The sequence below is a fragment of the Geotrypetes seraphini genome, chromosome 17 (genome assembly GCF_902459505.1).
Source record: "Geotrypetes seraphini chromosome 17, aGeoSer1.1, whole genome shotgun sequence".
NCBI classification, from domain to species: Eukaryota; Metazoa; Chordata; class Amphibia; order Gymnophiona; family Dermophiidae; genus Geotrypetes; species Geotrypetes seraphini.
The window spans coordinates 13,614,822-13,631,602 of NC_047100.1; the positions used below are offsets into that span (position 1 = coordinate 13,614,822).

The window sequence follows — 16,781 nt, forward strand, 5'->3', positions numbered from 1 at the left end:
ATCTTTAACATTAACAATGCTGCACTTGGTTTGTCATAATTCCTGTACCCTGGAGCAGACTTCACACCCAAACTATAAATCAAAGTTTTCATTAATCAACAGTTGCCCTGAAGCCTACTCCGTTAAAAACTTTTACTTGGAAAGTGTTGTTAAAGACAGCCGTTTATCTTGAGACTAGATGTTATGTCAGTGATATACTGCCAGAGAATGACATTCTTCCAGCATCCTTTTTTTCTACTGTGATTTAGTGCTAGAAGGACCAGAACACTCCTTTCAATACAATGAGTGTAATGGCAAGAGATTTGGGGCCCGATTCCCTAAGGGCTCCTTTTACGAAGGTGCGTTAGTGTTTTTAGCGCACATACCGGATTAGCGCGCGCTAGCCGCAAAACTAACGCGCCTTCGTAAAAGGAGCCCTAAGCCTCCTCCCTCCTCTAGGCAGGAATGGGAGACACGCCTTGCTAGTAAAGCAGGCCCTTAATGGACTCTGCTATAGTAATATGTAATAAATAGAAATTAAAAAAAAAAACAACTTTATCTAAAGATAGCAACGTGTAGAAAGTAGAAAGACAAGACTCATTGTTCACATGAAAATATTGAGTTCACTACCCTAAAATATTCACGTACTATAGAAAAGGCTGAAAACTACGCCAGTTTCTGAATCTCTCTACCTGCAGGTATAAACAGCATTCTATATCGTTCAAAAACATCACAATTTTAATTAAGAATACTACAGCTAACACATTGTACAACATCCCAAGCCTTCTTGCACTTAGCCAAGTGGCCCTCAAACCTGCTATAGAAGATGGATTCCCTATTCTTAGAGTAGTTCTACAACAGGAGGACATGTTGGATTTATGTTAACATTTAATAATTGCACTTGTGTCTTTTTCCATTCGTTCCCACTGCCAAACACACGCTGGCCTGGCTGAATTTCTGCACCAGAAGACAGACAGTAAACATAGTTTATTGTATCGCTCATCAGCTGCACTGGATCCTTTTTCTGGAATTCCCAACACAACATCATGAATCTGCTTGACTGCAGAGCAATCAGTTCTGACCTACACATTCACAGCACATGTTGCATGTTTTCACTCCAACCTTCTCTTCTACTATTCCTTCTTCCCATCCACCTTGCAAATGTGTAAGTTCAGGGGCCTGTTTCTTAGAACAGGCATTTACCTGATATAAAACGGAAAAAAAAAAAAATATGCAATGATGTAGCACAGACTCATGCAGGCAGTAAAGAAAATAATTCGGCTATCAACCACATTGTGCATTATTTTACACCAATTAAACTTTCTAAAGAATGCAAAAAGGGATATAATAGCTAATTAGCCAAAGTAAAGGATATGTTACTCTTAAGGGAATTCCATGCCACTACACAATGCAGGATTTAAAATTTTTGGCACAGGATTTACCTGCTTGGACCTGGAAGAAAAGCACAGCTGTGACCCTCTTGGGACCAGGTGGCAGTGTATATGAGCCCATGAAGAAGAGGAGCATCGCTCCTTTGATTTTCTTTCATAAATCTTTGTAAAGGGTAAACCCAGTGGTTCTTAAACCTGTCCTGGGCGTCCCCCCCCCAGCCAGTCGGGTTTTCAAGATATCCCTAATGAATATGTCCGAGGCAGAGTTGCATGCCCGTTACCTCTATTATATGCAAATCTGCCTCGGGCATATTCATTAGGGATATCTTGAAAACCCGACTGGCTGGGGGGGTCCCCAAGGACAGGTTTTAAGAACCACTGAAGTGGACAATTTCTCTCTCAGCCCTGCAATAAAAATATCTCAGCATTTAAACATTAAATACTATTAACATTTCAGGCTATGAATCACCTTCCTCATCCTCCACTCATTGGAGGTGGACTGGGACCACCACCAAAATGATCTATGCGACCCATTCTTCGACGAGGATTTCCTGGTGGCCTATAGAAAGGGAAAAGTTAAAAAAAAAAAAAAAAAAAGTTACATATGAAAGTACCTGTCTACTCTTTCTTCAGAAAGTTCCTTCATGCACAGCCTCTAAAATTTTTCCTGGTACTTTAGTTAGATTGTGAGCCTTCGGGACAGTAAGGGAATTTCTAAGTACCTATCTTACTTATAATTTTAATGCACCACTATATTCATTGTAACCCGTTCTGGGCTCTTTTGGGAGGACGGGCTAAAAAAATCGAATAAATAAATAAAAACTTATGCCTATGAATGTGGTAAGAACCAGATGTCACAGCACTTTTTCCCAGTGAGTGAATCAGATTCAGAAATACTGCTTTATTACAATATGTATACATTCTGAGCCAAGTCTTGTTTAGCCCACAATGTTGGAAGCCTTGAGAATGTCAGCAGTCTATTGCTAGGCCCCTGAGGAACCTACAAATAGTAAAATGGCTGAGCTCCTGTTGGGTTACGTGCTTTTGCTTTAAGTCCGAGTATTGTATTTTTCCAGCATTTTTCAGTGAAAAATCCTGGTATGGGTTCACTGTGAAAGACCACAAAACTAAATCTGAACCCAGACAAAACAAAATTCATACTTCTTGAAAAAAAATAAAACCCCAACCATAACAAACCTAGTAATAAACTCATTCACATACCCCATTCAACCCACTCTAAAACTTTTGGGAATGATGATACACAGATGCTGCACCATGCAACCACAAATCAAACAAAACAATACAAAAATCATTCGTGGTCATAAGAAACCTAAGGCAAGTTCGAAAATTCTTCGACGGAAAACAATTCCAGCTCATGGTCCAGTCCCTAGTCCTAGGTCTCCTTGACTACTGCAACATCCTCTAATGATAAAACAACTACAAACAGTACAAAACACAGCCCTAAGGCTAATCTATTCACTAAGAAAACACGACCACATCACCGAGGCATACCTCGATTCACACTGGCTCCCAATTCAAGCAAGAATACTACTTAAATTCCACTGTCTATTATTTAAATCCATAAATGGTGACAGCCCAGCCCACTTGAACACCTGCCTAATCAGAACCCAGGAGAACCCAGACACCATTCACATACATCAGAGACATCAAACGGAAAAAAAATTGTACGATGGCCTTCTAGCCACACAGGCAGCACAACTAGACCGCCAACTCTCCAATCTACTAATCGCAACCCCAGGCTACAAAACTTTCAGTAAAGAAATAAAAACCCTGCTATTCAAGAAATCCATGAAGACTAACACCGTAAGAAACATTTCAATCCTCTGAAGCAACCCGCTCTACTCGAACACCTCTGAACATGTCCAGAAATCCTCTTCTGTAATCCGCCTTGAACCGCAAGGTAATGGCGGAATAAAAATCACTAATGTAATGTAATAATGATATTCATACCCCATAAGGCATTTGTCAGTTTGGGTGTTGGAAATTCACAGGTTCCTTTTCCAAGTGATAGCAGTAAATACAAGTTACAAGTTTATTAGAATTTGATGGATCGCTTAATCGGTTTGCTAAGCGATGTACAAAATTATTAAAAGAAAAGTGTGAATTACAAAAATCTGGTTTTGCTTTACTTGTCTCGGAGTGTATGCATATTATCTAGACCAGAGTTCAGCCAGCTTTTGTTCCAAGTTTTTTTGATTTGATAACCACTATTTAAAATGTTTCTTTCCTCCACCTAAACCTTAGAAGCAACATTTCCTCATTCCACCCACGGCCCAGAATGATTATGCCCGGGGAAATTCTGCACATAAAGGTTTAAAATATTCTGCATCTTCCATGAGTTAGCAGCGAAAGCAGCAATTTTATTGTGTATTTTGGGCAAATAAAGGCCAGCCATGTAGGCGCAGTTAAGCGCACTAATCGCAGTTCAGGATCCATGCCTAATTTTTATTTTTAATTGGCTTAAACAGGGTTCTAATTGACAACGCTGGTTTTCAGCCAATCAAAAAAAAAAAAAAAAAAAAAAATTAGACCATTTAAGAGTTTGGGGCCAAACTCTTAGGATACCTAGCAAAGCCGAAGTGGAGGTGCCCTCCCAGACCCAAGGACACCTATGTTAAAAAGTAGGCATGGTTACGAGTAGAGAATACAAAAATAGTAACAAACAGCGAACGGACATGTTTTGAAATTTTACTGCTAAGACTCCGACAGTGAAAAATACTCAACTAATGAAATAAGTTTTTGGTCGAGTTTTTCAAATTTGGATACTGCACACAGCATTTGATACAGAGCACTTGAAATAGTACTAGTATATTTGGAAGTATTTTTCCAGCACTGAATGGTGTGGGGTTTATTGAATTAAACATTAGCAACTAAAAAAAGAATACCTAAAAAATTAGATCTAAAGGCCAATGATTGGAGCAGGAGCATTTGAACTACGCAGATTTTTCCAGTTTATGACTGTGTTGCTATGCGTAGGCTCCATTTCTGAGGCCGTATAGGATGCCTGTATGTAAAAAAATTTTGCAATACTGATGTGTATGGTCCGATAGAGTGGTATTTTGTTACTATTTTTTGTATTCATATAATATACCACAGGGTTGTATTACTTTAGGTTTAATACGAGTAGAGAATGTCATTAGGTGTCTGACATAGGCACCACCAAATCAGGTGAAAAGCTGGCCTAATGGAGCTGCACAAACAATATGTCTAGGATGCCTAAGTCCGCTTAGGCACTGCTAGATATGATTCTATAGATGGCACTGGATTTTTTTTTTTTTTTTTTAAATTAACTGCGATGAGCAGTGCCTACAATGTAGATGCTGCTCAGTACCATTTATAGAATCTGGCCCTTAGTGCAAATCCCCCTCATCATAAAGCCTGACCCCGTTCTGCCTGCTTGATCTCTCCCCCCTCCCCCCCCCCATATTTTTCTCACTTAGCTTCCCTCAGACTTAAGAACATAAGAATTCCCGCTGCTGGGTCAGACCAGTGGTCCATCATGCCCAGCAGTCTGCTTCCACGGCGGCCCTTAGGTCAAAGACCAGTGCCCTAACTGAGACTAGCCCTATCAGCGTACATCCTTGTTCAGCAGGAACTTGTCCAACTTTGTCTTGAATCCCTGGAGAGTGTTCACCCCCCTATGACAGACTCCGGAAGAGCGTTCCAGTTTTCTACCACTCTCTAGGTGAAAAAGAACTTCCTTACGTTCGTACGGAATCTATCCCCTTTCAATTTTAGAGAGTGCTCTCTCGTTCTCCCTACCTTGGAGAGGGTGAACAACCTGTCCTTATCTACTAAGTCTTGATGTCTACTAAGTATCTTGAATGTTTTGATCATGTCCCCTCTTTTCAAGGGAGAAGAGGCCCAGTTTCTCTAATCTCTCACTGTACGGCAACACCTCCAGCTCCTTAACCATCTTAGTTGCTCTTCTCTAGACCCTTTCAAGTAGTACTGTGTCCTTCTTCATGTATGGCGACCAGTTCCTGATGCAGTACTCCAGGTGAGGGCGCACCATGGCCCGGTACAGTGGCATGATAACCTTCTCCTATCTGTTTGTGATCCCCTTCTTTATCATTCCTAGCCTCAGTCCTCTCCTAGTAAGGCTGCCAGCTCTCTTTACAGGTAACCCCTCCCAAGGCTTGAATCCTCAGCCCAATGGCATAATAAAGGTGGGGGGGGGGGGACAATGGGGACATCGGCACCTCTGCACCCCCCCACACCACTCTCGCACCCTCCCCGGACTCTTTAAAATCTTTGCCAGCATGAGCAACTATACCCTGCTGCGTACGCTGGCGTCATCTGAAATCACTTCTGAGTCGCAAGGCCAGGAAGTGATATCAGAGGGAAAGCCAGTATAAGCAGCAGGCTGGAGAATGCTTGCGCTGGCTAAGAGGTACTGGGAGTGAGGAGGGAGGGTGTGAGCGTGGTGCAGGAGAGGGGGTTTGCATGTAAAGGGGGGGAGGGGGCAGAGAGGAGGGCACGGGGCACCTCCTACCCTTGCTACGTCACAGCCTCAGCCCCAGTTTATTTTTCTCCAGTCTCATGCAAGGCCCCCAACTTGCCTTGCACTAGCCTGTCTAGTGCTCTGAGGGTGGCTCATTCTCTCCTCTTCCAGATCTTTTCAGGTCTAAATGAGCTCTTGAGAACAAAAGTAGACCAAGTCCACTTTGTAACAAAAGGAGCTACTGGCCATCTGAGTTGTTTATGTTTGTGAGGTATACATATTGGTAAAAGAATACCCAAATCTGCTTTACTCTTTGTGTATATAGGTATGGACATGGCTTGATATTTCACCTAAGTCTTTACGCTATAGAGGCAATGAATCTGATTGGCTGAAATAATGCAAAAAAGTGGACATGGCCTGCCTTTGCTCTGAAGGGCTTAAATGTGGTGGCTTGGCAGGAGACCATTAATGATATTAAAAAAACCCGAACGGTTTATTTACTTTTGCAGAGGGAAAATGACACTCATTGGGAAATATTTATCTGAAGTAGAGAAAGTTATCAAATCCCTAATCTTTAGATAATACAAAGTTACTAACAAGAATAATTTAAACCAAAGATAGTTTTAACATGGAGGGTAAAACAGAAGGAAAACCACTCTTTATGCTACATAATACATTAGAAATTATTTTCTGCACCCATCTTTGAAGGCTGAAAAAAGAATTTCATTGTTCTCACAATAAAATAAAAATCTAAGTTTAATAAACCAGTCTTATGAAGTAAAACAAGCACAGTAATACCCTCTGCCATCATCATATCTGGAGCTGGATGAAGATGTGCATCCCCTTCTCATGTCTGGATTAATTATGCTCTGGAAGCTAGAACAGAAACATAAGATATGTAAGTACAATGCCAGAGTTTGACAGCAAAACACTTTTTTTTTTGTGATTTGCCTGCCAATATAAAAAATGAAATACTGGGTTAAATAGACCTTAAGAACTGTCAAGTTGATCGGACCTGGATTCTTCAGCTTTGTATTCCCAACAACCAGCATGAACTATCCTGCTTATTTTGCATATTCTGTTTGTGAAAAATAATGTGTTTTCTTCTTTCACATCAATATATGATTCAAGAATTTCTATTCTGCTTGACAACTGATAGCTCAAGGCAGATTACCAGGAATAAGAGAAACATAAGTAATAAAAACCAGAACAAAATTAAATGAAAAACAAACCATGCTTCAAAAGAGGCCAGAAAACGAATAATTAAAAATCAGCCCATCAGCAGACTTATACAACATTAGGATATTTCCTAGACAAGTTATAATAATAATAATTTATTTTCTTATATACCGCCTAACCAGAAGTTCCAGGTGGTTCACAACAAGAGAACTGAGGCATATCAGTGAAGATGCAGGATACAGTAGAATAATACAATGCTATATAATACAATATAACATGATACAATGCGGAATGATATAAAGCAAAATCAACGCACAAATTTGCCAAATAGATAGGTTTTCAGTGATTTTCTAAACTCATAGTAAGATTGGGAGTGGGCAATCAGAGAACACGTCCAAGAGTTCATTCTCCCCGGTTGAAAGGCTAGAGTTTTGTCTAAAAAATCTTTTAAAATGGCAACTTTCAGAGTAGGGTACAGGAACATGCCCGAGTTTTCCATATTACAAACATCAGCAGACAATTCAGTTCACGTACTTCCTAAAACCAGCAAAGCTAAAATATACATAGTTTGTTGCTGCAAGTGGCAAGAAATTCCATATCAATGAACCAATAACAATCCTCAGAAATGAGGAATAGATCTAAAACAGTGGTCTCAAACTCAAACCCTTTGCAGAGCCACATTTTGGATTTGTAGGTACTTGGAGGGCTGCAGAAAAAATAGTTAATGTCTTATTAAAGAAATGACAATTTTGCATCAGGTAAAACTCTTTATAGTTTATAAATCTTCCCCCCCCCCAAAGGCCTGCATGCTCCCCCCTTCTTTGCAGCATCCTCCAGCTTCCTGGTCTTAGTTTCAGCTAATTACCGCAGCCTGCAGAGAGGATCGCCGGTGCTGTAGCATTCCTTGCTGGCTGCCATCGGCCTCCACAGCATGTTCCCTCTGCCGCGATCCCACTCCTCCTCTGACGTCAGGGGCAGGATCGCAGCAGAGGGAATGTACTGCTGAGGACGACGGCAGCCTGCAAGGATCGCTACAGAACCAGCAATCCTCTCTGCAGATTCTGATAATTATCTGAAGGTAAAGAGCAGGAGGCCAGGGGGGAAGCCGGAGGACACTGCAAAGAGTGGGCAGCACTAAAACAGACTGCGGGCTGCAAAATAGAACCTGGCGGGATGCATGTGGTCCCCGGGCCGCGAGTTTGAGACCACTGATCTAAAATGACAAACAGTAGGAGTATAACTTTCCAAGTTACCCAGATATTCATATACCTAATATGCTTGATTCTACAAAGCTTCGGGGGGGGGGGGGGGGGGGAATCAGGTGTTGTGGGGCTCTGGAATATCAATGTAATTTCACTAGCTAGATTAGAGAGAAATAAAAGCTCTGATATTTAAATCTGTTGTAAACAGCCTTTCAATTCTCCCAGCCCTGCAGCAGGTCAGTAAATGTGGCTTTGTTTTTTCCTGGTCATTCAAATGTTTGCATCATTGTGTTTCCTTTCTGAACTTTTCCAGGACGTTGGTAGTGATACAATTGTGTCATTAAAAGCTTCACCCCCCATCCACCATGCCCCAGGCCACCCATTTTAGAAATAATTTGACATATCCCAAAAATTCACACACATTTATGGTATAGAAAAGTAAATACACATTGGAAGAACTGTTAAGTTTTAGGTACTTAGCAGCCTTAAATATGTTTACAGAAGAAACGACTGCTATCTTTTCAGGCAGCCTCTGAACTAGGGATTTAACTCATATATTTACACTTCCAATTTCATACCAACAATTTTGTTGTGCCTTAAAAACGTATCTTTTTAGGGAATCTTTTGGAAGTTAGAATCTGGATCCTTATTCATTTGTATTACTAATTTTTGTGAACCGCATAGAACTTAATAGTATTTGCGGTATTTGAGTTTTATGTTATGTTATGGCAGATAAAGGCCAAATGGCCCATCCAGTCTGGCCAACTGCAGCATCCACTGTCTCCTCTCCCTATTGGCTAAGGCTCTTAACACTTACATTGTGATGTCATAGAACTTTAAGGTTATAGAAACATGAGGGCAGATAAAGGCCAAATAGCCCATCCAGTCTGCCCAATCACAGCATTCATTATCTCTTCCTCTCTCTAAGAGATCCCACACGTGCCTATCTCGCGCTTTCTTGATTCAGACACAGTCTGTCTCCACCACTTCTTCCGGGAAACTGTTCCACAAACCTACCACCCTTTCTGTAAAAAAAAGTACAGTAAAACCTTGGATTGCAAGTAACTTGGTTTGCAAGTGTTTTGCAAGACAAGCAAAACATTTTATTAAATTTTAACTTGATATACAAGCAATGTCTTGCAATACAAGTACATACAGCATGCATACATCACAACCTAGCTGATGGTTCTTCTCTCTCTGACACTGCAAGAGTGTAGCGACTGTTCTAAACAAGCAAAGTTTTGCAATACAAGTACATACAGTATACATGCATCACATCATCACATCTGAGCCGATGGTTCTTCTCTCGCTGACGCTGAAGGAGTGTAGTGACTGTTCTAAATGAGCGAGATCTTGCAATACAAGTACGTATGGTATTTTGTCTTAAAGTTTTGGGGTTGTGGAACGAATCGTCTGAGGTTCCATTATTTCCTGTGGGGAAATCTGCTTTGATATACGAGTGCTTTGGATTACAAGCGTGCTTATGGAATGAATTATGCTCGCAAACCAAGGTTTTACTGTATTTCCTTAGATTACTCCGGAGCCTGTTATTATCAGGGTATATTTAATAGAAGCCACTGCCTAAGCCCAAGGGTAAACAGCATAGAATCTACCTTTTTTTTTTTTTTTAAGATCTTGCTAGGTACTTGTGATCTATATTGCCTACCACTGGAAACAAGATATTGTGCCATGCCATCAAGATCAGTTTGATAGTTAATATTAAAAATGTATAGGATGATAGAATTCATACTTACAACATAACCACAAAGTCGGCTATCCCCCAGAAAAAGTCTGTTATAAATGACAATCTCCAAAGGGACCGATTCTGGCCATCCAACAGTTGTCCTTTAATTAAGAAAAAGCTAGAATCAATATGTAGAAACTTCATGGCCCAAATTTAAAATCTATCCAGAAATATACATCAGAGGAAAACATTATGTTTAAATATTATGACACGTCTACTTGGTCATTTTAACCAGGTATCATTGTTTTTTCTTTCCTTACCTTCATCTCAGAAGTGAAAACTGTTACATATTTATACTGTTTGATAATGGCAATCTACAGAACTCAAACATTATTGGTATTTTCTTCCCAAAGTAAATAAAAACTTGAGAGCTCCATCTCTAAGATTGAACAACTGAAGTTTTCAGTCATGACTCGTTGAAAGAGCTGCTTGCTCCTTATTACAGTGTTCCCCCGTGAATTCGCGGACCTGGTCATTCACGGTATTCTCCAACCGCCTCTACCTGTACTAAAGTCGGGCTTCACCAATCAGGAGCTGTGTGTCAAAGCAGCTCCTGATTGGTGAAGCCCGACTTTAGTCGCGAACGATTTCCTTCACTCACCGGTGCTCCAGCTGTCCTCTCCTGCCTCACCAGGCGAAAAACCGTATTCGCGGTTTTTCAATATTCGTGAGGGTTCCTGTAACGGAACCCCCGCGAATATCGGGGGAATTACTGTAATTAAAAAAATAGCTCAGGCATAGCCTGAAAATAAGACAAGTTAACCATCAGTAACTAATATACATGAAATAGACCGACATACATTAAAGTTCCAGCATACACAAGATCTCATACATATTCACTGTGTAAATCCTGAAAGGCTTACTGTGTAGGCATGCCTCCAAAAGAGGGTTAAAAAACTGACCTAGTGGGTAAAGCAACACAGAGCACCAGGAATTCAGGTTTCAAATATTGCTTCTACTACTGCCATGCCTTGTAATCCTGGGAAATCATTTAATCTATCACTGCCTCAGGTACAGATCACGAGCCCTCTTGGCCAGGGAAATACTTATTCTGCTTAATATAACTCAGCTTGCACTACAGACCATGTTTACTAATGTTTAGTATGCTAAGTGCTGCGCTACTCATTTTTATGGGTTGTGTAGCACTTAGTGCAGGCTGAGTTTTAGAAAACATGGCCCTAAGTCTAAACAAATACATTTTCTGTAGGTAGCTATGGCATGTTTTGAAGACATCAGGAACTGTTGCAGTGGAGAGTGAAAGGTTGAGGATGTGATAGATTGGAGGGATGACATTGGGAGCGATGGCTCTGAGTAGGTGGGCAGGAATCGGATCAGAGGAACAGGTGGTGGGCTTGGAGGAGAAGTGAGCAGTTTCCTCTTATGTGACTTCAGAAAAGGTGGTAGCGGTTGTCGAAGAGAGGTTGGCAGAGTGAATAGGTGACAAATCAAGGTGGATCTAGCAAATCTTGTCATGGAAGAACTCTACCATTGTCTGGGTGGAGAGTGAGGAGGGGATAGGAGACCTCACTAGACCCCACATCTCCCTCTTCCCCTTCCTATCCAAACTACTCAAACGCGCTGTTCACAGCCATTGCCTGGACTTCCTTTCCTCTCATGATATTCTCGACCCGCTTCAATCAGGCTTTCGCCCTCTCTATTCTATAGAAACTGCCCTCTAATGACCTGTTACTGGCCAAATCCAATGGCCTCATCCTTCTCAATCTGTCTGCTGTCTTTGACACTGTTGATCACCACCACCTCCTCCTCGACATGCTGTCCTCACTGGGATTCCAGGGTTTTGTCCTCTCCTGGTTTTTCTACCTCTCTCTCTCCCATCATACTTTCAGTGTATGTTGTTGAAGATCCTACTCCACTGCCATCCCAATGTCAATCAAAGCTCTGTCCTGGGCCCGCTCCTCTTCTCCATATAGATCCGCTTTCTCGATACACTGATCTCCTCCCATGCTTTTCAATATTACCTCTATGCCGATGACTCCCAGATTTACCTTTCCACACCAGATATCTCTACAGGAATTCCGGCCCGAATCTCAGCCTGCCTGTCCGACATTGCTGCTTGGATGTCTCACCGCTATCTCAAAATGAATATGGCTAAAACTGAGCCCCTTATTTTTCCACCTAAACTCACCTATCTCCTCTCACCATTCTCTATGTCTGTGGATAACACTTTCCTCTTCCATGTCTCATCAGCTTGCAAGCTCAGGGTGATCTGTGGCTCCTCTCTCTCCTCTGTGCAGATTCAAGAAACCGCTAAAACATGTCGCTTCCGCCTTTATAATATTTCCAAAATCCAACCTCTCCGAACTTGCTACCAAAACCCTTATCTACACTCTCATTGCCTCACTCTTATTACTACAACATACATCTCTCAGGTCTCCTGTGCATCTGTCTCTCACCTCCAATCCATTCAAAATGCTGCTGCTGCACGACTTATATTCCATGAGAGCCGCTAAGCTCACATTACCCCTCTCTTCAATTCACTTCATTGGCTCCCCTATCCATTTCCAAACACAGTTCAAACTCTTCTTACTGACTTACACGTGCATTCACTCTATAGCCCCTCAATATCTCTCCTCCCTATCTCCCCCTGAACTCTGTTCGTCAATTAAGTCCCTTTTATCTGTACTCTTCTTCACTGCCAACTCCAGACTCTGTCCCTTCTTTCTTGCTTCACTGTATGCCTGGAACAGGCTGCCTGAATCAATACGTATCATCCCTTCTACCAAAATCTCCCCTGTCTGTCCGTCCAAATTAGATTGTAAGCTCTTCTGAGCAGGGACTTGTAGCACTGCGTACAAGTTTCAGCGCTATAGAAATGATAAATAGTAGCACTAGTTCTGTGAGTAGAAAAAAAACCTCATAAACATGTTTATTTCTTTGGAAGAATATTCTAGGTATGAAAAAAAAATAGCTTTCTTTCCAGTTTAAATAATTTTAGTAATCCTTGTGACAAAGAGCTCAGACTGCTAAAGAATATTACCTCTATCTCTGAAGATCAAGAGGGACCCAACATATCTATCTATCTATATATATAAAAAGGATTGTCATTATGTGTATTTATCAGGTAGTCTGTAGTATTGCTGGGGCTGATCCTGTTCAATATGTTTGTGAGTGACATTGCTGAAGGGTAAGAAGGAAAAGTTTGCCTTTTTGCAGATGATACCAAGATTTGTAACAGAGTAGATACCGAGGAAGGGTGGAAAACATGAAAAAGGATCTACAAAAGTTAGAGGAATGGTCTAAAATTTGGCAACTAAAATTCAATGCAAAGAAATGCAGAGTAATGCATTTGAGGATTAATAATCAGAAGGAGCCATATATGCTGGGAGGGGAGAGGCTGATATGCACGGATGGGGAGAGGGACCTTGGGGTGATAAGTTTCTGAAGATCTAAAGGCGTAAAAACAATGCGACAAGGCAGTGGCTGCTGCCAAAAGGATGCTGGGCTGTATAAAGAGAGGTGTAACCAGTAGAAGAAGGAAGGTGTTGATGCCCCTGTACAGGTCGTTGGTGAGGCCCCACTTGGAGTATTGTGTTCAGTTTTGGAGACCGTATCTGTCGAAATACACAAAAAGGCTTGAAGCGGTCCAGAGGAGGGTGACGAAAATGTTAGGAGGGTTGCGACAAAAGACGTATGAGGAGAAACTGTAAGCCCTGACTATGTATACCTTAGAGGAAAGGAGGGACAGGGGAGATATGATTCAGACGTTTAAATACTTGAAAGGTATTAACGTAGAACAAAATCTTTTCCAGAGAAAGGAAAATGGTAAAACCAAAGGACATAATTTGAGGTTGAGGGGTGGGAGACTCAAGAACAACGTAAGGAAATTCTTCTTTACAGAGAGGGTGGTGGATGCCTGGAATGCGCTCCCGAGAGAGGTGGTGGAGAGGAAAACGGTGATGGAGTTCAAAAAAGTGTGGGAATGAACACAGAGGATCTAGAATCAGAAAATAAAAGTAAATATTGAAGAACTAAGGCCAGTACTGGGCAGACTTGCACGGTCTGTGTCTGTATATGGCTGTTTGGGGGAAGGATGGGCTGGGGAGGGCTTCAATGGCTGGGAGGGTTTATATGGACTGGAATAAGCTTTGACGGAGACTTCAGTAGTTGGAACCTAAGAACAGTACTGGGCAGAGCTTTAGATTATTGCCCAGAAATAGTGAAGAAGAAGAAAAAAAAAAAAAACCCAACAAATTTTTAGATTGAATCAGGTTGGGCAGACTAGATGGACCATTCGGGTCTTTATCTGCCGTCATCTACTATGTATTATTATTTACTGTCAAATGGATAGAATACTAGTTCTTTGAAATTTGTTCCCACTCTGCACCAGAAGTCTCCCTTACTAAACTTTAATAAGGGTCTGAAGATCAGGTTTCTAAAACCCTTTACCTGTCATGTTTGTCTACTTGATTAGGTTGTAAGCTCTACTGAGCAGGGACTGTCTTTTGAATGTTTTAATGTACAGCGCTGCGTACTGATGGCGCCATGGAAATAAGTAGTAAATAAAAACAACCTTGCCCTCCCAAATTGCATTACCTAAAGGACCGATTATGTACACTCACACCGGAAGAGGACACATCTTTTCTCGATATACAGCCCCCGCACATAACACGGGCGCTAGAAACCACACCAGAAGCATCATCCACACTGACCATTTCGAATTCATCGCTTACCGTTAGAAATATAAACCATGGCTGCGGCAACCTCGGGCTCCAACACAGCCTTCCCGCCGCCGCTTCCGCCTTCTAGTCCGTCCCCACTCGGTGGGAGATCTGCGTTTCAAGCCTCGCTCTGGTTCCTAGAGCCCGCCCACTTTGCCCACAAGTGAGAACGGGATTGATTAATGCTCACGCTCAACTGTCGTCCCAAGCGATGGGGTTTCGTCACGTCCGGAGATAGCGGGCGATGAAGGAGTTGGAGGACAGCTATTGGTTGAAGAGTCGGCGTATCCTGGGGGTGTGGTTTACGTCATTCTCGTACCTTTTTTTTTCCCAAGTTCGCTGTGGGCGTGTAGGTTAGGTTAGCGCATGTGCATGAAAGTTAGTTTTGTTAGGGGAAGGTCAGCTTTTTTTCGAGATTTAATAGTGGGTGGAATCACGTTAATTCCACTCTTCATCAATAGAGTTTTCTTTGAAAATTTGATGTTTAATGTCTGTTATTATTATTATTATTTTTTTTTAATAAGTAGGGTGATTTTTAAATGCTGGTACACACGTTGAGAATTGCATGCTAGAAACATAGCAAATTCACAGGGCCGGCATTAGGGGGCGCAAACAGGGCAGTGGTCCTGGGCCCCAAGACTCTAGGGGGCCCCCGTGAGCTGGCATATCCTCTCCCTTGAAGGACCTGCAGCTCAGCGCGGCCGCCGGTCCACCCCTTCCGACTTGATTTTGCAGCCGCGCTGAAGTGCAGGAAGGTCCCGCGTTGACTGCGGCTTCCGGCTCTTCTCCGGAAGAAGTAAGTGACGTCGGAGGGGAGTGGACCGGCAGACGAGGTCATCGCGGGACCTTGCGTCTGCCGGTCCCCCCCCCCCCATCACTTACTTCTTCCGGAGAAGAGCCGGAAGACGCAGTCATCGCGGAACCTTCCTGTACGGCATTAGTTTTGGAGGGACAGAGAAAGGAGCATTGAAGGATAGTGGAGGGAGAGAATGGGGAAGGGTGGTGGAGAAAGAGAAAAGGGACAGATGCTGATGGAATTGGGGAAAGGGGAGAGAAACAAGGGGGAAGGATACTGGATGGAATGGGGTTGGAGGGAAAGAAAGGGGATGGAAGGGGGGGAGAGAGTGAAAAGCCAGACCATGGGGGTGTGGGAAAGGAGAGAGATGCCAGACCATAGGAGGAAGGAAGGGAAGAAGATAAATGTCAGACCAATGGGGGGTGAAGGGAAAGATGGAAGGGGGAGGCTTACAGTTTCTGGAAGGGGTATAGAAGGAGAGAAGATGCCATATAGAAGGTGAAGAAAGAGGGTAGACAGAGGATGAAAGGAAGAGAGTGACAAGAAGATGAGGAAAGCAGAAACCAGAGAACACAAAGGTAGAAAAACATTTTCTATTTATTTTTTTTAAATTTAGGCGATATGCATCGCTGTTTCTAGCGCTGGCCTTGGTGGTAACGGCTCTGATGCTCAGAATTCTATGAGCGTCTGAGCTGTTACCACCTGGCTAAAAACCACACTACAGTTTTGTTTGTGATTACATACTAGGCGAATGTGTTTTCTGTGTTCTGTGTGTTCAAAAGACATGGTTTTCTGTTAGGATTGACTGTGCAGGATTGATCTATACTAGTCTGGCTTGTTTAGTTTTACAATGGGTATATTGATGTTGTACTGCTCACTGCAGTATGCAAGATGCTGTCTTTTCCTAGGTACATTCTTGTGTGACGTGTGGATTGTTACTAAAAATCATGTTTTATATACAGATGGGGGGGTGTCAAAAAAATGATGAGCCCTGGATGTCACATAATATTGTTTTATACATATATGGTAGTAATGGTGGGTATGGAAATTGGGAGAGGGGCCCCGGCATGTCTAAAACCGGCCCTGCAAATACAGTATATGCTTTTGGCTGAGGGAGTGGAGAGTACATGTAGAACTTGAGGACTGCATTTTTTTTTTCTTGGTGGAGAAGGATGTTAAGAAGAACAGGATGCATGTTTGTTTATTTAATTTAAAGTATTTATAAACCACACAGCCTCAAATCTGTGTGGGTTACATTAAAACATACACAATATAAAAACAAACATACAAAACAACACTATCGCATCACATATTAAGAAAAGTCTTCTTGAAAATAAGGTTTTCAA

At 42.1% G+C, this 16,781-nt stretch overlaps 1 protein-coding gene across 2 annotated transcripts; it reads right to left on the minus strand.

Moving 5' to 3' along the window:
- Window positions 1-519: 519 nt before the first annotated feature.
- Window positions 520-14,829, minus strand: SELENOK (selenoprotein K). 2 transcript variants are annotated; one of them, XM_033926725.1, is made up of 5 exons: window positions 14,652-14,810; window positions 9,971-10,061; window positions 6,634-6,711; window positions 1,840-1,929; window positions 520-1,182 (listed from the first exon to the last, which is right to left on the minus strand). In XM_033926725.1, the coding sequence occupies exons 1-5, from the start codon at window positions 14,668-14,670 to the stop codon at window positions 1,179-1,181; spliced, it is 282 nt and encodes a 93-aa protein (XP_033782616.1). In that variant the 5' UTR covers window positions 14,671-14,810; the 3' UTR covers window positions 520-1,178. The 2 variants fall into 2 exon arrangements, with proteins under 2 accessions (XP_033782616.1, XP_033782617.1); XM_033926726.1 differs by lacking the exon at window positions 520-1,182 and having other exon boundaries at window positions 1,836-1,929; window positions 14,652-14,829.
- Between the last annotated feature and the right edge of the window lie 1,952 nt (window positions 14,830-16,781).